The sequence below is a fragment of the Marmota monax genome, unplaced genomic scaffold (genome assembly GCF_021218885.2).
Source record: "Marmota monax isolate L192 unplaced genomic scaffold, Marmota_monax_Labrador192_F-V1.1 WCK01_AAM20220418_F8-fsc00008, whole genome shotgun sequence".
Taxonomy (NCBI): domain Eukaryota; kingdom Metazoa; phylum Chordata; class Mammalia; order Rodentia; family Sciuridae; genus Marmota; species Marmota monax.
The window spans coordinates 5,482,807-5,505,737 of record NW_026694432.1 but is presented as its reverse complement, the minus strand read 5'-3'; the positions used below and the strand labels follow the sequence as shown (position 1 = coordinate 5,505,737).

Sequence of the window (22,931 nt, the reverse complement as noted above, 5' to 3'; positions counted from 1 at the left end):
ATTTCTAAATTAAGAGAAGCAATAAGACCTGAACTATAAGTGTTTTACACATAGGCTGCAGGACTCTTATAGATTTAGTCTACATAAGTCTCTTAAGTAAACCTCACTAACCTGCTCTCTACACATGTATCTAAAAAATAAGCGCCTTAATTACATCAAACAGAGGATCAGTTGATGGTGTGGCTTAATGACAGAGGGCTTGCATTGTATGCTTAAGGCCCTGGGTTTGATACCCAGGAAAGAAAGGAAAGGAAAGGAAGGGAGGGAGGAAGGAGGAAGGAAGGAAGGAAGGAAGAAGGAAGGAAGGAAAGAAGTCAAAGGAACAGCTCTAATGTGGATAGGGCTCAATGTTGAAGGAGTCAGGCAGCTCTGGCTTCTTGTTCACATGGCCCTAGACATAGAATAGAAAGTCTTACTTCAAGACCAGAATTCACTCCACTTAGAGAAAGATACCAAGAAGCTACAGCTGCACTTTTAAAGAGAAGGACATTGCATGAGTCCAACTGGAAGAATTATTTGCTAGTTTTAAAAAGAAATATATTTAATTAAGAGTGCTGAGAATACAACAGACACTAGTATGGCAATATGTAAATCAATGGATGTGTAACTGATGTGATTCTGCAATCTGTATACGGGGTAAAAATGGGAGTTCATAACCCACTTGAATCAAAGTGTGAAATATGATATATCAAGAACTATGTAATGTTTTGAACAACCAACAATAAAAATAAAAAATAATAATTAAGAGTGCTGGGCTGCAGATGTAGCTCAGTGGTAGAAGCACTTGAATAGCATGCACAAGGACCTGGGTTCAATCCCAAGAGCAAAAAACGAAACAAACTAACTCTACATATAATAGAACCACTGAACTGTATACTGAAAAAGACTTGTATATATACGTGCAATTATCTAATCTACACATAAAAATTCTACAAGATTCTAAGATGGGGCTCGGGTTGTAGCTCAGCGGCAGAGCACTTGCCCTGCACATGTGAGGCACTGGGTTTGATCCTTAGCACCATGTAAAAATAAATAAACAAAATAAAGATATTGTGTCTGGGGCTGGGGCTGTAGTTCAGTTGGTAGAGTATTTGCCTAACATATCTGAGGCACTGGGTTTGATCCTCAGCACCACATAAAATAAATAAAATAAAGTTATAAAAAAAAGATATTGTGTCCATGTATAGCTTAAAAATATTTTTAAAAAAGATTCCAAGATGTACAAATGCAACTCAAAACTAAGAGATGAGATCTAGCTCTGGATCAGCAACTAATCAGGTGTGGGATTTAGGGCAGGTTATTTAAGCTCTCTGATTATCAAATTTCTCAACAACAAAGCATAATAATACCATTTACCTTTCAAGGTAGATTAGAAATTCAGGTATACATAGTAAATATGAAAGATCTCCCTCATGATCTTCAGAGCAAATGTTTTAGGTAACCCCAAGGAAAATAAAAATTATATCGTCTTGATCACAATCAGCTAATAAATAAACTCCCTAGTTTAGGCAGTCTCTAAGAATAGAAATTAAGGTTCTAAAGTAATAATTTCTCATGCACTAATTTATAAAGTTTTAGCAAATTTAAGTATCAACAGAAGTGCTCAAGAGTATACAGAGAGAGATCTTATGTGAACAATCAGCTATTATTGCAATGCAAAGTCTGTTGTTTCTCAAAACCCCCATTATCATTCTGCCATTCCCTCCCTCCCAAATAGTTTAACTTCTAAAAACAATAAAGCTGATGAATTTTGTTCTAGAGAGCCTGCATTCTTTAGAATACTTGTCTTTAATTTTCACTTTCTTTATTTGTATCTTTTTAGTTATAGGTGGACACAATGCCTTTATTTTTATTTATTTTTATGTGGTGCTGAGGATTGAACCTAGTGCCTCACATGTGCTAGGCAAGCACTCTACTACTAAGCCACAACCTCACTTTTCACTTTCTAACAAAGCTTTTCCTCTTTAAGAAATAATAATAATAATCCCCTGATATTTCAGCTTTGTAGAATTCTTCAACTATTAAAGTACAAGTTCTTTCAAAAATTTCATGCTTTCTGAAGAATTATTCTATCCTATCCCCACTAGGAAGGTTTATCCCTCCTCACATCTCCAGCACTACAAATTCCTATTTTGCAAGACTCAATTTGAAAGTCACGTTTATAAAGGGCTCCTTCTTCAATAAGCAGATCCAAGCAGTGTTTCCTGATGTTCCTCTAGAGGGCACTTGGTGCCCTCCTAACTACCATGTCTCTTACCAACTCTACTATTGCACTCAAGTAAAAGTTAAATTTCCACTAAAACATGTGCCATTTGGCTGTATCTAGCAGATATTATTCTTTCAGTCAATGGTTATTCAATGCATTTACTGAGACTTTGGCATCTACAGCATTGTCTTTCAACCTGAACGTGAAGCAAACTACTTGAGCTTTCTGAGGCCTACTTTTTCCCACTTGTAAAACAGGGATAAAGATTGTATCTACCTCAGTGTTGTTGGGAGTTAAATAAAACCATGCACTTAAAGAAGTCAGCCTGAAGGGTCTGATGTTGGAAAATTGGTGGATTAAGATAATGCAAAAATTCTGTTACAAATACTTAAGAATTTTGGATAAAACATATCAAAAAATTATTCCAAATACAGTCTGAATTTACAAGAAAGAAAGGGAAAGCACTGCATCCAAAATTATCCAAAATTAAAGAAAGAAAAAACAGATCTGAAAGTAGCTGCCTCTGAGGAACAGAAAGCAAGAGTTAGGATGGATAGTGCAGAACACCTTTGTTCCTGACTATAAGTCTTGTAGAACTTTTGATTCTTTAAGATATGTGTGTATGTGTATACATATATATATAAAAACACACACTATACATATACATACTAATAAAAAATACAATCTGGGAATAAATCTAACAAAAGATATACATATAGCTATCATTATTATTGTTATTATTATTTGTCGTGCTGGAGACTGAACCCATGGCCTTGTGCCTTGTAAGCATGAATTCTACTACCACTGAACTACATTCCCAGCCCTAATTTACTCCTCCCTCCCTCCCTCCTTCCTTCCTTCCTTCCTGGAACTGGGAATCAACCCCAAGCTTTATGCATTTTAGACAAGTGCTCTACCATTGAGCTACACCTCAGCCCAAGATTTTTAAGAAGTAAATTCTAAAACATTACTGAAAGATATTAAAGAAGACTGAAATAAATGGAGATATACACTATATATATATGGCTTTAGGAAGACTCAGTATTAAAGGTGCCAGTATGCCCTCAATTTATGCATAGATTTAATGCAACTCTGGTGAAAATTCCAAAAGTTCTGTGTAGAACTTTCTTTTTTTTTTTTTTAAATATTTATTTTTTTAGTTTTTCAGCGGACACAACATCTTTGTTTATATGTGGTGCTGAGGATCGAACCCAGCGCATGCCAGGCGAGCGCGCTACCGCTTGAGCCACATCCCCAGCCCAAGAACTTTCAAGTTCTATAAAATATATAAAATATATAAGTGTGATCCTTAGTATTTTTAAGTATTTTTTTAAGTATTTTTAGTATTTTCAAGTTGTTTGTTCTACAAAAGAACAAAGTATAGATAAGATACTTCCTTAAGAAGAACAATGAGATAAGTGAAGGACTCTACCAATATTAAGAATTATTATAAAAATGAGAGTAAATGACTATGGTGTCAGTGTAGAGAAAGACAAATAGCTCAGTGGAACAAAATAGAGTCCCCAAACATACAAATATATACTATATGTATCCAGGACATCACAGATCAATGGAGGGAATGAATGAACTATTCAGTATAGAGTACAAGACTAACAAACTATTAATAAATAAAACACAAAATAAAATTGTATATCTATTTTATGATACACACAAAAAATCAATTCTAATTTCTGAGGAAGACCTCACCTTTACCTTTGAAAAATTTAGGAAAACCAGTTTCAGACAAAAATTAGAAAAAGATTATATTCAAATCCCATACAAAGTTATTATTAAAAAAATAATGATGAAGTTTGGAATAATATTCCTAGAGACAATGAAAATACATGAGAAAGACAAGCCCATAAAACAGATAAAATCTAGAGACTAATATTTCAAAATAACCTAAAGTAAAAAAACAAAATAAAGCATAAAACCATAACATAAATATGAATTAGAAAAGTTAGAAGTAAGGGGCTATGGTTGTGGCTCAGTGGTGGAGTGCTCGCCTCACATGTGTGGGGCCCTGGGTTTGAACCTCAGCACCACATCAAAAAAATATATAAGTAAAAAATAAAATATTGTGTACATCTATAGTTAAATTTTTTTTTTTTTAAAAAGGAAAAGTTAGAAGTGAGGTGAATTAGAAATAAAAGAAAAAAATCACTTCAGAAATAAGTAAAACTAGGAAGAATACAAGGGCAAATAAAACAATCCACAATGCCTTCGGGGAAATGGAATGTAAAAAGGAATACAATCCTAAAATTAAAAAAAGAAACATAAAAAGGGTTTGAGGCAAAGTAACAGAAAGAAGAGAGATGCAAACTCAGATGGTCAAATGACTTGGGAGACAAGAAACAGGGACTGTTGGCAATGATCACTAACAGCTGCTCACATCACAAAAAGAAAGGCAACCACCTCAATTATGTGCCTCCAGATGGAAAACCACACCACCACCTATGAAGCAGTCTTGCCAAAAAAAACTCAAACCTAAATTTACACAAGCCTCCGGGTCCAACTACCAATTTACAGAAAATATACTGAGATAAACACTTATTAAATAATATCACAGTTTTGCAATCAACTGAATGCAGACTGGAAAACTGTACAAGACAAAAAGACCCAGTATGGGGGGGGGGCGCTGGGGTTGTGGCTCAGCGGTAGAGTGCTTTCCTTGCATGCGTGAGGCCCTGGGTTCGATCCTCAGCATCACATAAAAATAAATAAATAAAAGTGAAGATATATATAAAAAAAATTTTTAAAAAGACCCAGTTTCTTTAACAAACACATTATAAAGGAAAAAAGAGTAAGAAGAAAGGAAAATCCATGAGTTAAGAGGCTTAAGAGACATTTCAACCAATTATAACGGGTAGTCCTTTTCACTTCTTGAGTTAACATTGAACAACATGTTTATATTTATAAAGCAACTGGAAACTCTAACACTGATTGGGTATTTCATGATACCAAAGAATTATTATTTATTTGTTTTTTAATCTTTTGGATGTGATAGTTTTTTTAAAGCCCTCATGTTAGCAATATATTCTGAAAAATATACAGATAAGATAAAATAATATGGGGCTGGGATTGTGGCTCAGCAGTAGAGCACTTGCCTAGCACATGTGAGGCCCTGGGTTTGATCCTTAGCACCACATAAAAATAAATAAAATAAAGATTTTGTGTCCAACTACAACTAAAAAATAAATATTAAAAAAAGATAAAATAATATGATGTCTGGGATTTGCTTCAAAAAACATGGGAGGGGGGCTGGGTTAGCTTGGGGGTACAGTGCTTACCTAGTATGCATGAGGTCCTGAGTTTAATCCCTGACACCACAAACAAACAAAAAAAAAGGAAAGCAAATTGGGTGGGATAAGATTTGCTATTGGTTGTTAACTTATAAGGCTGGATGATAAATACATGGGCAATGTTCTGTTTACATTTAAAAATTCCCATAATAAAAAGTTAAGGGCTGGGGATGTGGCTCAAGCGGTAGCGCGCTCGCCTGGCATGCGTGCGGCCCGGGTTCGATCCTCAGCACCACATACAAACAAAGATGTTGTGTCCGCCGAAAACTAAAAAAATAAATATTAAAAAAAAAAAAAAAAAAAAGTTAAAGCAGGAGGGCTGGGGATGTGGTTCAAGTGGTAGCGCCCTCGCCTAGCATGCGTGAAGCACTGGGTTTGATTCTCAGCACCACATAAGAACAAAATAAAGATATTGTGTCGACCTAAAACTAAAAAAAAATAAATGTTAAAAAAAAAAAGTTAAAGCAGGAACTATTTACAACTGGTTTATTATTATGATTTGACTGTAAATACATATATCCTAAATTAATGAGTCCATATATGAAACACTATAATGAAGAAAATATGAAATCCAAGAATATCTGTTATTAATTCCAGTTGTAAGAATAGAGCTCACTCACCCAGGGCCTGGGAGAATGAATGAACCAATAATCTCTCTTGATAAGTCAGGGAAAAGTTTGGACAGCTGAAATAAAAAGTGAGAACCAATAAATCAGTAAAACTGTGGTGTTAAGATACAGCAAAATGAAGCAGAAAATCGTGCCAGAAAAATAATCCCAAATGAGATATGTCCTTTAGTTGAAAAAATGTTAGCAAACATGGTATCCAGCTTCAATATCCTATAAGTAAATATGAAGGGGGTTTCTATATACGAGTAGGACTGCACTACATTTAGAAAATGCAATGTAAAAAAAGAAGATTATAAATTAAAATGTATTTTAGCTGGGTGTAGTGATGCACGCCTGTAATCCCAGTGACTTGGGAGGCTAAGGAAGGCAGACTGTAAGTTTGATGTTAGCCTTGGCAACATCTCAAAAAAGATTAAAAAAAGGGCTGCAAATGTAGCTCAGTAGTACAGCACCCTGGATTCAATCCTAAGTACCATAAAAAAAAAACCAAAAAAACTTAAAAAGCCAAATAAAATGAATATATCACTCTGGTCTTTCTCTAAGACAATAAAGAAACTAAACAGGATAACCTCACATTAATATTCGGGGAATTCAGGAAGTAGATAAAGATAAAAGGTAATAAGCCCTAAACTTATGTTACCTGAAATCATACTGAAAACAGACCAAAAGAGCCTCCAAATGTTTAGGAAGCTCTTTTATGGGCAAAGGGAAAGAGAACTCAATGGGTTCAAAGGGCCGTTTCTTTTAAACCATGGCACAGCTTGTGGGTACAACTTTCTCTTTCAGAGACATCTGACATCCCTCAGCAAATTGCCTTCTGAAGCTGTCTCAATTTTCTCCACTTTTTTGTGCCTTTCTACTCCCTTCCTAAAAGTTTACATTGATCCCAACCAGACAGTTCTGAGTTTGGGATTAGCTTGGGTTTTACTTTGTTCTTGACAGGTATTTGGTAATCTCCACAGGTTAACTTTGTTGCCTTCTATTCTAGGTTGGAAGGCAAGGTGATGTGAAGCCAGGATTTCAGCAGCCCTCTGATAGGTAAAACCAAGTAAAGAGAGCAAGACTTGCTGACCAAAGTCATAGACTAGAAGAAGGCCCAGATTATTTATAAAGATGCTGTATAAATGATGTGGAAGCAAAGAAAAAAAGGGAGGAAAATAAATGAGAGTGGATACAAGAACTTAGATATTAGGTGCCAGTGAAAGCGGAAGGAGTAAATGATCAAAGTTTTAAGAAGAGCTGAGTGCAGCAGTGCATGCCTGTAAGCATGACTCAGGAAGCTGAGGCAGGAGGATTATAAATTCAAGGCAAGCCTCACAGCTTAGTAAAATACACAGTAACTTAGTGAGATTGTGTCCCCCCCCCCCCCCAAAAAAAAAAAAGACTGGGCTGGGGATGTAGCTCAGTGGTAAAGCACCCCCTGGGTTCAGTGCCCAGTACCAAAAAATTTAAAAATAAATAAATAAATAAGTTGTAAGAAGGCAACAACTTCAAGAATAAAATGTCTTTTTGGTAGTTCTTCTATTAATAGTTGCTGCTTATCACTTCCCAGTCAAGAGCTGGAGGAACTCATTTGCATGGAATTCCCAGGATCTCTAATTCCAGGTTAGAGGAAAAATAAAATTTCTAAGATTTAGGGATTAGGGAGCAAAGAGAGTTTATACCTTCATCCATAACTTCTAGATAGTAGCTAAAATAGCTACTGGGAAGATCACTAAAAATCCTAAACTCTTTGCCAATCAAAACAAGATGCAACTTTGTACCCATTAAGATGACAACTTTTATTAAAAAAAAAAATAAAAGAGAGAGACAAATAACAAGCATTGGCAAGGATGGTAGTGAAATTGGAATCCATATGCACTATTGGTAAGAATAAAAAATTGTACATCTGTATGCAAAATAATACATTGTTCCTACACACACACACATACACAATTACCTATATAACCTAGCAATTCCATTTCTGGGTATATACCTAAGAGAACTTTCTGAAAGCAGAATCTCAAAGAGATATTTGAACATCCATGTTCAGAGCAGGATTATTCACAATAGCCCAAAACAGGGAAGCATCCCAATGTCCCCTGACGGATATATGGATAAGCAAAAATGTGGCATACCCATGCAATGGAATATTATACAGTCTTAAAAAGGAAGAAAAATCTGTAATGTTCTACAATATGAATGAACCTTGAGGACATTTTACTAAATAAAATAAACTAGTCACAAAAAGAAAAAATACTGTATAATTTCCACTTGCATGAGGTAGAAAAATCAGAAATCATAAAAACATTAAGTAGCATGGTAGCTGCCAGGACTGGGGGGGGGGAATGTTTAATGAATATACTTTCAGTTTTATAAGATAAAAGTTATTGAGATGGATGGTGATAATAGTTGTGTAATATTATGAATGTATTCAATTCCACTATAATGTACATTTTAAAATAATTAAAATGGTAAATTTTGTTATGTATATTTACCACAATTTTTTTAAATTAAAAAAAAAAAATCCTAAGTTCCTTAGTAAACCTGCATCAATTCTTGTGAAAGAACAGAATCCTCTTCTTATTATCCTAAGGTAACTCCCCATTCTTCCCTAAACAAATAAGCAGCTACACTCCAGAAATCTTGACTCTAACAGTATTGGAAATTTTCTCTTTAATCAAAAACACCAAAACTCAGTTGGATAGAAACATAAAAATGCAAAAAGAGAGGTTAAAATTTTGAGTGGAAATGCCTATATACATTGCACTGGAGGTTCTGACCAGGGCAATAGGGGGGAAAAAAAAGATTAATTAAAAAGGAAAACATACTACTCATTTTATCTGAAGAAAAATGATGATGTATGTAGAAAATCCTAAGAGAATCTATATTATAACAGAGTCACAAGATACATGGTCAAAATACAAAAAATAAATAAATAAATAAATAAAATCACATTCTATATACAAGCAACAAACAATTGAAAGATGGAATTTTAAAAATACCAGTTACAATATCACTAAAAGCATTTACCTAAAATAAATTTGTGACTTGGGCACAATGTGCACACCTATAATCCCAGTAACCTGGGAGGCTGAGGCAGGATGTTCTCAAATTTGAGGCCACTCATTAGCAACTTAGTGAAACCCTATCTCAAATAAAAAAGAAAAAGGTCTAGGGATGTAACTCAGTGATAGAACATATTGGGTTCATTCCCCAGTAATGCAATAAACAAACAAAAATTTACTAGGACGTGTTCAAATTCTCCACACATTATACAATGAAAAAAAGTAAAAGAAACTTAAATATACACACACAATATTGAAAGATTGGAAGATTCACAACATCAAATCTCTCCAAATTAATCTATAGGTTCAATATACTTCCAATCAAAATCTAAGAAGGCTTCTTTTTTTTTTTAATTCCCAATTTTTTTTTTTTTAGCTGTAGATATACACAACACCATTATTTTATTTATTTTTATGTGGTGCTGAGGATCAAACCCAGTCCCCCCACACATGCCAGGCAAGTATTTCACCACTGGGCCATAACCCATGCCCCAAGAATGCTTCTTTACAGAAAATAATTCTAAAATTTACATGGAAATCCAAAGGAATTAAGCCAAAATAATATTTTTTTAAAAAGTTCGTAGATTGGGGTTGGGGATGTGGCTCAAGCGGTAGCGTGCTCGCCTGGCATGCGTGCGGCCCGGGTTTGATCCTCAGCACCACATACCAACAAAGTTGTTGTGTCTGCCGATAACTAAAAAAATAAATAAATAAATATTAAAAAAAAAAAAAAGTTCGTAGATTTATACTACCTGATTTTATGACATACTGTAAAGTTAATATAATCAAGACAGTGGTACTGAAGAGAAGATAGACAAATAATCAATGGAACAAAACAGAGGACAGAAACAGACTGCACATAAATGGTTAACTGATTTTCAACTAAGACACCAATGTAATTCAATGAAGAAAAGCAAAGTCTTTTAAACAAATGGTGTTGATGCAACTGAATATCCATGTGGAATATTATCCCAACCTCAGGATCACTTAAAAATTAAACCAAGACAGGTCATATATCTAAATGTAAAAGCCAAATTTACAACATTTTTAGAAGTAAAGTAAAAGAATATCTCCACAAACTTCAGACAGACAAGGATTTCTTGGGACACAAAGGGCAATAATTTCCGGGTATTGTGGCACGTGCCTGTAATCCTAGTGGCTCGGGAGGCTGAGGCAGAAGTATTGCAAGGTTGAGACTAGCCTCAGCAACTTACTGAGATCCTGTCAAAGTAAAAATAGAAGGGTCTCGGTGGGTGTGGCTCAGTGGTAGAGCATCCCAAGGTTCAATCCCCAGTACAAAAAGGTAATAGTCACTAAAGAAAAATAATCACTAAAGAAAAAAATCAGAAATAACTGGGCACAGTGAGTGGCACATGCCTATAATTTAGCAGCTTGGGAGGCTGAGGCAGGAGGATTACAAATTCAAAGCAAGTCTCAGCAATTTAGAGAGGCCCTAAGTAACTTAGTGAGTGAGACTCTTTTTCAAAATAAAACATAAAAAGGGCTGGGGATGTGGCTTGGTGGTAAAATGCCCGAGTTCAATCCCTAGTACCAAAAAAAGAGGAGGAAAATCAGTAACTTGGATTTCATCAACATTTAAAACTTTTGATCATCTAAAGAAACCAGTAATAAAGAGATAAGACAAGCCATAAGGGGCTGGGGATGTGGCTCAAGCGGTAGCACGCTCGCCAGGCATGCGTGCGGCCCTGGTTCGATCCTTAGCACCACATGCAAACAAAGATGTTGTGTCTGCCGAAAACTAAAAAATAAATATTAAAAAATTCTCTCGCTCGCTCTCTCTCTTAAAAAAAAAAAAAAGAATTCCCCTATAATCAATAATAAAATGGCAAACGGCCCAATTTAAAAATAGGCAAATGCTTTGAACAGACACTTCATATATACAAATGGTCAACACACACATGAAAAAGTGGTCAGTATCATTACTATCAGGGAATGCAAGTTAAAACCACAATAAGAAGTTACTACATACATATCCACTAGGAATAGTTAAAATTAAAAAGACTGACAGCACTAAGTTTTGAAAATGTGAAGCAAATGAAACTTTTATGTAGTGTTAACAGATGTGTAAAATAATAAAACCACTTTGGAAAACTGATAGCTTTTAACAAAGTAAACCCTACAACCTAGAATATTTTCACAGAAAGACTTGCAGAACAATGTTCATGATAGCTGTATTCATAATAGTCAAAATTAGAAACAAACCCAAATGACTGTCAACAGAAGAGATTAAAAAAACAAAAACAAAAACAGTAGAACACTACTCGGCAGCAGAAAGGAATGAATTAGTTATACCTTCAATAAAATGTGAATGAATCTGAAAAATACTATGTTAAACAAAAGTCAGAACAAAATTACATAATTCTATTTACATGAAGTTCATTAACAAACAAAACTAACATACAGTGATAGAGACAAAATAGCAGCTGGACTCTCCGAATGGGAGAATGACTAGTGAAAAGCACATGAACCTTAGGGGTGATGGAACTGTTCTAGATTTGGGTGATGGTAAACTGGGTGCATATACTTGTCAAAACTTATCGAACTGTATACTTAGTATTTGTGCATTTTGCTCTGGGCAAGCTATTCTCCAATAAAAGGTTGGGTGCATATACATATCTGCATTAATTTTTTGTTCTTTAGTACAAAGGTAGGTTAAAAATATTAACACATCTGTTTGTAGTCATCAGCAATTGCAGGAGAAAGTCTTGCTTTTGTTCTCCCAATTCAAAATATATAACAATATCACAAAAGCTGAAATTTTTCTAAAGGACATCAATTTTAGAACAATTCCATAATTCTCAGCTTATAGAATATAAACCACTGGGGACACTGTTCTCCTATGCATGTACTCTTGTTAGTTTCTTAATCAAAAGAGACTAAAACTTTAAATATCACATGAGAGATCTATAGAATTTTAAAAAATTTCTTCCTGCTTCTTTCTGGTCAATTTCCTACCTACAGAGTCAACTGCTGCTCTGATTTTTATTGCCATATATTAATTTTGCATTTCATGAACTGAATATAAATAGAAACTTTTGAAGTACATTTGAAATATATGTCCTTTTTTGCAGTGCTAAGGTTGAACCCAGGGCCTTCTGCATACTAGGCAAGTGTTCTACCATCAAGCCACAACCCTCAGCCTTCTCCTCAATGTCTGCCCTGAAGTACTACGGATTAAATGATAGCAAATGTTTTACTCTCACATGGTAGATAAATGCTTTACCACTGAACTACACTTCCAGTCCTTTTTTTTTTTAAGTACCAGAATTGAACCAAGGGACACTTAACCACTGAACCACATCCCTAACCCTTTTAATCTTCTATGTAGAGACAGGGTTTCACCGAGTTGCTCAGGGCTTTGCTAAGTTGCTGAGCTGCTTTGAACTTGTGATCCTCCTGCCTCAGCCTCCCAAGCCGCTGGGATTAAGGCATGAGCCACTGTGTCTGGCACCTCCAGTCCTTTTAAAATTTTATTTTGAGACAGGGTCTCAGTAAATTGCCCAGGCTGACCTTAAACTTGTAATCCCCCTGCCTAAGTCTACTGAATAGCTAAGAATTAAAGGTGTGTGTCTCCAAGCCCACGTCTATTTTTTTTTTAATAAAGATGTATTACTACTTGAAAAGCACAGACTGTGACAATTAAATGTCTAAATCAAAACAAAGAGCAGTTGAAGAATATATAGGCAACAAAGTATGTGATGTAAGACCATATTTTTTTAAAAAAAATTATAAACTGTAATAACTGGAAAAATAAAATATTATTTATTTTCAATAAACAGTAAAATAAATAATTTTTCACCTTAAGTTTTGGATATATGTAGCGCAGAGAATCTGCAGTTCCCATGTCAGCTTCATCAGGAATGCACACAATATCTGGCTTCATTTTCATCTTGAATTCTGCACATAAAACCTTTTGGACATCCCTGGTTGTAACCACAATGACTTCTATAGCATGAAAGAAAAAAGAAGGAAAAATGCAAAAACTTATTCATGTAGATATCAATTTCACTACTTCAATTGGCTATGGTCTGTTTCTAGGTGTAATAATAACTATATTACTGAGCCTTTTCAGTGTGTCTTACATGAATTCTTTCCATTAATTCTTACAACAATCTCACTTTTAAAATGAAGAAATCTGCCAGAAGCTTTTGGCACACACTTGTAATCCCACCTACTTGGGAGGCTGAGATGAGGGATCACAAGTTTGAAGCTAGGCTGGGCAACTTAGACTGTCTCAACACAAATTTTAAGAAAAAGGGGAGGGGATTGCTGGAAATGTAGCTCTGTATCAGAGTGTATGTTTAGCATACATAAGGCCCTGGGGTCAATCCTCAGTACCCGCCCCCCCCCCCCACACACACACACAAGAGGAACCATGGACTGAAAGACTTTAAGTGACTTTACTCAGGATGCAATGAAATGAAGATCAAATTCAGGTCTAGGGGGCTGGGGATATAGCTCAGTTGGTAGAGTGCCTGCCTTCCACGAACAAGGCCCTGGGTTCAATCCCCAGCACACAAAAAACAACAGCAACAACAACAAAAAACCCCCTCAGGTCTGACCAGGCTTGGTAGCACATGCCTCTAATCCCAGCAGCTCAGGAGGCTGAGGCAGGAAGATCGCAAGTTCAAAGCCAGTCTCAACAATTAGCGAGGCCCTAAGTAGCTTAGTGAGACCCTGTTCCTAAATAAAACACAAAAATAGGCTGGAAATGTGGCTCAGCAGTTAAGCGACCCTGGAGTCACTCCCCAGTACCCCCCCACAAAAAAAACAACCCTTAGGTCTGTATGATTCATACCTACATTAATATACTGTACACCACTTTTTGTGGATGTAAAGAATTCACAAGACCATTCAACAAAACATATAAATGTAATCTTAAATCTTCATTCAGTACAAATAGTTACCCCAACTTCTTACCAGGTAGCCATTACTGCTGCACTGAGGATTAAATGAATCTAATAAGAATCATTTTCACACAACAGATATATTCACCTTATCCATTTATCTATCAAACAATGACAGAAAATCACGGGTTTTTTCATGGATCTTTGGTGAGATAATGTTACTGATATCTGGTGGTCTGATTTTGGCATCTCTTCAATAATTTCCACATGTTCCATGATAGTGCTCCAGATCACAATCATCCCTCCCTTTCACTGGAATCACTGTTTTCTATTTTTTTTCTTCCTCTTTTTTCTTTAAAATCATTTAACCTTCCTTCCTTCTTTCTTTCTCTCCTCAATGTAGTCACTCACTCTTTTATCCAACAAATACTAATATATTTAATATTTAACATATAAAGGACAAATAAGCACTGAGAATTCAGAAAAGAAATACGGAGGGCTGGGGTATAGCTCAGTGGTAAAGTGCTTGCCTAGCATGAGTGTGGCCCTGGGTTCAATTTTCAGCACCACATAAAAACAAAATAAATAAAATAAAGGTTACGGACTGGAGTTGTGGCTCAGAGAAAAAAGCGCTCGCATACCAGGCGTGAGGCACTGAGTTCAATTCTCAGCATCACATAAAATTAAATAAATATATCATCTCCACCTACAACTAAGAAATAAATATTTAACAAATTAATAAATAAAGGTTAAATTCTTTAAAATTTTTTTTTTTTTTTTTTAAACATGGACCTGGTCACAGTGGTATACCCTGTAACCCAGCTACTAGAAAAGTTGAGGCAGGAGGATTGCATGTTCAAGGCCACCCTTGGCAACTCAAAGAGACCATTTTAAAATAGAAAAATAAGCCAGGTACAGTGGTGCATGCCTGTAATCCCAGCAGCTCAGGAGGCTGAGGCAGGAGGATGCCAAGTTCAAAGCCAGCTTCAGCAAAAGCAAGACACTAAGCAACTCAGTGAGACCCTGTCACTAAATAAAACACAAAACAGGGCTGGGCATGTGGCTCAGTGGGTTGAGTATTCCTCAGTTCAGTCCCTGGTACCCCCCCCCAAAAAATAAATAAATAAATAGAAAAAAAGGGCTGGAGATGTAGCTCAGTTCTACAATGTCCCTAGATTCAATCCCCAGTACCACAAAAAAAAGAAAAGAAACTGAATATGGGGAAATTAAACATGGAAATGATTACCTAAAGAAGAGATGGCCTTTGAGATAAGCCACGTATTCACCAAAAATTTCTTTAGTACAGCAGGGTGTGGTGTACACCTATAATCCCAGTGGGTCAGGAGGCTGAGGCAGGAGGTTGGCAAGTTCAAAGCCAGTCTCAGCAACTTAGTGAAGCCCTAAGTAACTAAGCAAGACCCTATCTCAAAATAAAAGATAAAAAGGACCAGGAATATAGCTCAGTGGTAAAGTATCCCTGGGTTTACTCCCCAACAACAAAGTACATAAATAAATTAACAGTTTTTTTAGTACATACTATATATATATGCAAAATGCTGAGAATACAAAGATGAATTAGAAACAGTATCTGTTCTTAGGAGAGATTACCAAGCCTCCCATACCATTAATTATAGTATAAAACAGTCCTCGAGAGGTGCCAAGATAAACAAAGAAAGATTAATGCTGTTAGGGATATTGAAGAGAAGGTAGCATTTCCAAAGGTTGGAAAGGAGATTTGAAGTACAGTAGATAAAGTGATGGATACTCCATTCATGCAAATATGGGACAGTCTACTAACTATATGGTCAAGATTCTTCTGTTTAGAGGGAGACAAAAGCTAAGCAGGGCTACATTAACTTCCCTCTATAAAATAATTAACAATAAGAAAAAAATGATGCCAGGAATAGTGCCATGAGTCTGTAATCCCAGTTACTTAGGAAACTAAGGCAGGAGGAGCATGAGCTCAAGGCCAGAGGAGGCAACATAACAAGATCCCAACTTAAAAAATTGGGGGGCAGTGGCTGGAGATGATGTACCTCAGTGGTACAGTGCTTGCCTAGCATGTGAAAGGCCCTGGTTTCAAACCCTACCACTGTGATATAAAGACAGAAAAACAGGCTTAGCTATTTAAAACTTAAGAATTCTACGTTCAGGAGGCACCTCCCTCATCAAATTGTAAGTGAGCCTCAATGAAAATTAAATATTAAATATACCACAATAGGCCACACTGAAGTATGAACTAAAGGTATAGTAAAAGTAAAAAACAAAAAGAGTTACAGATGGCAAATCTATAAAGGGTTACTATAGGAAAGTACAATATTTTAAACTGGGCTAAAGTGTGTCACAATCACCACCTGTGAGACCAAGCTCTAAAAAGAAAATTGCTAAAACATATCTCTTAACGCCAATGTCATTTAGACCAGTGCACAAAAATGTCTGTGGGTCTGTGTCAGGAAGGCAACTCTCATAATGCAATGATCACTGGATCATGAGACTGGGCCCCAGAATTATGGCACCTGATTTGTTTTACCTAGCTGGTGTTCTGATCTGTTCTACCTAACCATAGAACACTAAATTCAATGGGCCAATGTTGAACATTATCTTTTTTTAAACCCGATGTCTTACATTCCTTTTCCTACTTAATAGCATTGCATCTATGATACCCAAGCAAAAGTAGAAAGAACTCTTCCCACTGGTCTTTAAAGTTCTAGAGGGCAGGGCTTAAGATGTTTTTTCAATTCTGTACACCCATCCTTAATACATTACATGGCACACAATATATTCTATTGCTAAGGAAAGTAGTCCTAATTAGCTCTTTCTGATAACCTTACAAGGTTCAGCTTGGATCACTGAGGAGATCAGCTCTATAACAACAACACTTAGCACTATCTTCTCAATCTTTTTTACATAGCAACAGAATACTTCTTTGTTCCTAACTTAAAAGTGGCCAGACTCCAGCAAACTTTAAGACTGAGTCTTCTCTAATCATCCTCCCTCACCCTCATAATGCTAACAAATCACTGAGACCAAACACTCCAAAGTTTTATAAGTGCAGATCACTGTCATTGCTCACCTTCAAATCCAACTCGCTCAAGCAGGTTCAATGGGTACCAAATTAAAGGTTTGTTCCCAACTGGAAGCAGAGGCTTGGGAATACTGGAAGTCAGGTCTGTCATCCGAGATCCCCCACCTACAGCCATCACTACTGCTTGAAATTCCATTTTTATAAACTGGAAAGAAACACATGAAAAAAGAATGTAACAAAAAATCAAAGTACACGTTGATTAATTCATTTTTCTTTAGGTTTACTGATACCCACTTATGTCAGATGTATCACTTCCAACTTTAATTACCACACAACTGTAAAATACACACACATCATCATCTTTATCATACCCTGTGGTCAATACAGACACTCAGGTCTATCACTGGTAAAAGTGGGGGATATCTGAATGAAAAAATATCTGGCTTGGGCCTTGAGTTATTCACAATTAAGACAGATTCACTAAATTTTAATACACTACTAGTAGTACCATGGCAGGGAGATAGCCAAGAAACAGTGTACACAGGATAAAGGGAACACCTATCTTCCTAGAAAACACAGGAAGGTTATGCTCAAGTTGATTCTGGAGAAGTTTATTAAAATGTTTACTAAAATGATATTTTAATTCTTATTTCTTGAAAGCATTTAAAAAACTTGACAAGAATTAAAAATAGAAACACAGGCATGTTAGTTTGAAAGGTATAAAACTGATTGAAGATTCCTCTAATAATTCATCCATATGCTCTAGTATTCTCATTTTCCCTAATTATAACAGATATCACTGTAAACACAAATGGAGGTTTGTAGCTTTATTCTTTTTTTTTTTTTTTTGGAACTGTGTATTGAACCGAGGGATACTCTAACACTGAGCTACATCCCCAATCCTTTTTATTTGTTATTTTTGAGACAGGATCTCAATAAGTTGCTCAGGCTGGCCTCAAACTTGTGATCCTCCTGCCTCTGTCTTCCAAGTAGCTAGGATTACAGATGTGCACTAATATGCCCAGCAAATATAGGCTTATATGTGAACCTAGATTTGCAGAATCCAATTACAGAAACAATCCAAATTGTTAACTCCTTTTTCAAAGTCAAGGTAATAAAAAAGCAATTTTACCTTGAAAAGAACCTCTTTACAGCAGCTACCACAGAACAGAAGCACAGGGAAAGGCATAAATCCTGCTGATTTAAATTGAAAATTTAAAAAAAATATTTTTAGTTGTAGATGGACGAATACCTTTATTTTATTTATTTATTTTTATGTGGTTCTGAAGATTGAACCCAGTGCCTCACATGTGGTAGGCAAGCACTTCACTACTGAGCTACAACCCAAGCTCCAAAAGTTTTCTTTGACTTACAACAAATGATATAATCATGTGCAAAATGCAGTGTTCAGGAAAAAAAATCCAAATTGTCAAATAATGGTACACCTTTACTATAATACTGTCTTGGGCTACATACATCAATACTAAACCACAGCACTTAACACCAAGTATATCCAAGACACAAAGTGAAGGCTCACACACAAACTTGGAAGATACGATTATATCCATTTCAATAAGCATTGCCTCACACTGGAATCTAACCTTCACTCTTGCATTATACAACTTCCATGGCATTTGATGTTATTATGAAAAATGCACTAGACCCTAAGAGTCAAAAGACTGGAGTTTAAATTTTGGTTTTGCCACAATAGGTGGTGTGAAATTTAAAATTATCACTCACACCCTCAGTTCTTAGGAGAGCCTGAGGTTAAGTTCACAGATCCTAGAATTCCTAGATCAAAAAAATCCTCCTGTCCCAGCATTTACAGTAGCTGGGTCTGCAGGCACATATCACCATGCCCAGTTGCATGCTATTTTTGCTTTATAGGGTCCCTTTCTCCTGTGTCCAGTAATCAAGTACAAAGCTTGTAAGATTCAGCTCAAGAATCACCTTCCCACAAAGCCATTCCTAACCCTTCCCATGCCTCTGGCAGAAGGGATTCCTTTTCCCTATATGCTTCTACTCTACCATGTGCAGATTATGTCAGCCTTTACAAGCCTTACTGCACATATGTGTTTAAAAGACTTTAAAATAGAGTGAGTTCCTTGGGCTGGGGTTGTGGCTCAGTGGTAGAGTGCTTGCCTCACATGTGTGAGGCACTGGGTTCAATTCTCAGCACCACATAAAAATAAACAAAGTTATTTTAAAAAATTATAGCACTTAAAAAAAAAAGAGTGAGTTCCTTGAAAGAAGGAATTGTGCGTTGTCATTATTGTACTCCAAGTTGGATGCCAGGTACGCAGTGTGTATGGAATGAGGATCCCCCAACCTCACAACAGCCTCATGTAAGAGTCAAGCTCAAACATGTGCAGAGTGGCATTAGAATCCAAGTCACTGGGATCTAGGATTTCTGTTCTCAAAGTCTCTGGCTGAAGAGTGGCACCGTGGGAAGTAAGAACAGTAATGAGCATAACTACCCATGTTAGCCAAGCAAATGTCTCTGTCACGACGCTGTGTGCTGGGAATCAAGGCAACGAATCTTCTAGCCTCCCAAGCTTTAGAGGGAGTGTTCCCGGCTTCTCAGACGTGCCTCAGTGCACTCACTGCCTTCTCCGGTTGTAAATAGGTAAGATAGGCCATGGCATCATAACTGAGCTCTGACTGAGGGCAGGGACCTTCTTGTATCTCCTTGTATTTCACTGCTCTGCACCCAAACAACTAAAGATAGGCTGAATAAATGAAGGACTCAGGTGGAAAAAGTTCGGGCATGGTGCTCAGGGCGTCTGGTCCCAGGTCTGGTGCTCGCTCAGTGTGAACTCCCCTACCCCGAAATTCAGTTTCTCCATCTGCTGCTCGAAATAGTTGGCTCGAATGCTCCCCAACCTCCCTTCTAGTTTGGACACTGGGCTCCGTGGCCGTGTGGAGCAGGGACTCGCGCTAGGGACTTCAGGGCTCATTACCCCCGTCTGCCCTTTTGGTTCCATCTCGACCCAGCTCGGCGAGTCCCTGATGAAAGGGGGTCTCCAGCCCCCACCGCGAGGCTCACCCGGCTCAGCCAGCTCGTGCGCGGCCCCTCAGGACAGAAGCCACGGCTTTACCTCAGCTCCCAGCACGTCGCAACCGCTCCCAGAGATCCCCACGCTGCCTCTGACTGACAGCCCAAAAGCGCAGGCGCGCAATGATCGAGCAGCTCGATGGGACGCTTGGGCAGACCCACGCAGAAGAGACGAGCGCCGAGCAATAGATTAGGCCGGGAAAGCGCTCGCGGCGGGGGAAGGAAGGGGAGAAAAGAAAAGGGGGAGGGACCAGTGGAGATTGGGCTACCAGAGAGTTTTCTATCCAGTGCTAGAGGTGTAGGACTTCGTCAACGCTGCCCTTGCGTCCATTCAGTAATCACCAGTGTCTACTGAATGCCCCTCCCAGAGCAGGATTCCAAGAACCCAGATGAAACAGGTGACAGCCTCTTTCCTCAACGAGTTTCCATTCTAGGACCTGGCTCGCACTGCTACTCTGAAAAAAGAGTTCATTGGATGCTGCAGTTTTTGGTTAGCCAGTGTGTGGGTGGGAGAGGGGGGCACCTAATTCCCTAAAGGGCAGGGATCCACAAGACTTCTAAGTGTGAGACGGCTCTTTCCCACTCTCGCCAGATTTAGTCATCAAAATAGCGAGGGAGGGAGTCTGTGAAGGCCTCACTGAGAACGTGCCACTGAACAATAATTTAAAGAGAGTCGAATCAGGTAAGTGCAAAGGCCCGGAGACAGATTGCTTGTTCAAAAAACAGCAAGGAGTCCAATGAGGGGGGAGAGAGCATGGCTATAGAAGAGGTGAGAAAGGTAGTGGGAAGAAGGTGGAGAATCCAGATCCTTTGGGGATTGTGGGTTATTTTGAGGGTAATGAATTTTGCTGTGAGTGAGTTAGGAAGCTAACAGATTGTTGAGCAGAGAAATATGACAGGGTTTTAAAAGATAACTCTGGTGGTTGTATTGACAATAAACTCCCTGGAAGCAAGTAAGGAGACCACTTAAGGGGCTGCAATTGACTGAGAGACATCAAAGGCCTAAGTCTAGAAACTTCCACAATTGTGAGAAATAATAATAATAAGATAATTGTTGAGGTGGTTTGTTAAGCTACAGTAGATAACCTGAACAAGGGCTGGTCTCTCCACAATTCCTGCAATTTGTCCTAATCTTTGGAAGTCGTCTTTTTTTTTTTTTTTCTTCTTATATGTCTCTTAAACCCTAAATTGCTTTAGTTTCCTGCCAGTTAGGAGGAATAGTCTGATTTCTGTAATAAAAATAAAGGCGACTGGGCTGGGGTTGTAGCTCAGTGGTAGAGCACTTGCCTAGCATGTGTGTGGCACTGGGTTCAATTCTCAGCACCACATATAAATAAAGTAAATAAAATAAAAGTCCATCAACAACTAAAAAACTAGCTTTAAAAAAATAAAGGTGGGGTTGGGGTTGTGGCTCAGCGGTATAGTGCTTCCCTCCCATGTGCAAGACCCTGGGTTCAATCCTCAGCACTACATAAAAATAAATAAGTGAATGAAGATGTTGTGTCCATCTACAACTAAAAAAAATATTAGAAGAAAAGGAAACAGCTAGATGCTCTCTTCAACTGTGATATATTGTTTTGGTTGAAGAGTGAAAATCTGACCTCACACAGATACAGAGGTGGAAAAAAAAGGTTTTAATATTTAATAGCCCTTTTTGTGTATGTATGCTATACTACACCAAAACTTTATAAGTGGTAGTTTGTTAAAGGTTAGTTGCAAATAAAATCTGAAATTACACATAAATTAATATTCTGTATTCTTGTTACATTAAAATACCTGCACTTTGAATGGACATTTTACAAATGCATGGTTTACAACTTGGCATACTGATCATTTGTAAAATATTGGTTCCCTGAGTTATGCAGATCTTACCAAAGATGACTCATTTACATGATATAAAAGAATCACATTTGGGCTGGGGTCGTGGCTCAATGGTGGAGTGCTTGCCTAGCATGTGTGGGGCACTGGGTTTGATTCTCAGCACCACACATAAGTAAATAAATAAAGGTCAATCAACAATTGATTTTAAATTTTTTTTTAAAAAAGAATCACATTTGTTAATATCACCATCAATCTCATCAGAAAAGTTCTTAAACATTGAAAGCTGGCAAGCTTCTGATGCGAGATACAATTTTCTAAAATTCTAATTTTCTCTTGAAAGCTCAGATATTAGCATTGGCAACAAACACTGTTAGTGGTTTTCTTTGAAATGACTAGCTCATTTTATTTTGATAAATTGTCAGCCATAGTGACAAATATGTCATTATGTTGTATGAAAAAAGCAGCCATTAAAATCGCAACTCAGTCACACAAGAGCTTCTCCTGAAACTATCATATTTCTTTTGTATGCACAGAAGTATTAAATGCATGCTTCCCATTTCACCACAAAAGTATTAAAAAGATATATATTCAAGGGCCAAGATTTAATAGAAATTATTTTATTTCTTCGCGAAAGACCCTCTTAAGTAAAACTGACTTTGCTTTATTGTTTTTTATTTTTATTACAAGTATGTGGCAGTAAATAATGCAATGACATTGAGTCAGTTTTGGTGTCTCTCTTTGATTCATGCTAAATATAAAAAATCAGTAATTTTACCCACAACTGCTTTTGCACTACCAATGCAAATACCAATAAGATGGCAAAGGGACAAAAATGTTCCAGCATTATGATGAAAATAGTTTTGACCCAGCACATGCCCTGAAAGGACTTGGAGATCCCCAAGGGTTTGTGGAGGACACTTTAAGAACTGCTGTATTAGAGTTCTTTCTTCCTGGCTCCCACTGCTTCTAGTACTAACA

General features: G+C 37.1%; 1 protein-coding gene across 4 annotated transcripts in view; it reads right to left on the bottom strand.

The window, feature by feature from the left end:
• Positions 1-20,246, bottom strand: part of Eif2b3 (eukaryotic translation initiation factor 2B subunit gamma) — a 106,637-nt gene extending 86,391 nt beyond the window's left edge. The window contains exons 1-4 of one of the 4 annotated variants that reach the window (XM_046468876.2): positions 20,124-20,174; positions 18,210-18,274; positions 17,126-17,282; positions 13,005-13,150 (exon numbers count right to left, since the gene is read on the bottom strand). In XM_046468876.2, the coding sequence (XP_046324832.1) occupies positions 13,005-13,150; positions 17,126-17,282; positions 18,210-18,266 (360 nt within the window). In that variant the 5' untranslated portion in view covers positions 18,267-18,274; positions 20,124-20,174. Of the gene's footprint in view, positions 1-13,004; positions 13,151-17,125; positions 17,283-18,209; positions 18,275-20,123 lie in introns of those variants that run through there. The other 3 variants (XM_046468879.2, XM_046468880.2, XM_046468878.2) reach the window with 3 other exon arrangements.
• Positions 20,247-22,931: the final 2,685 nt, after the last annotated feature.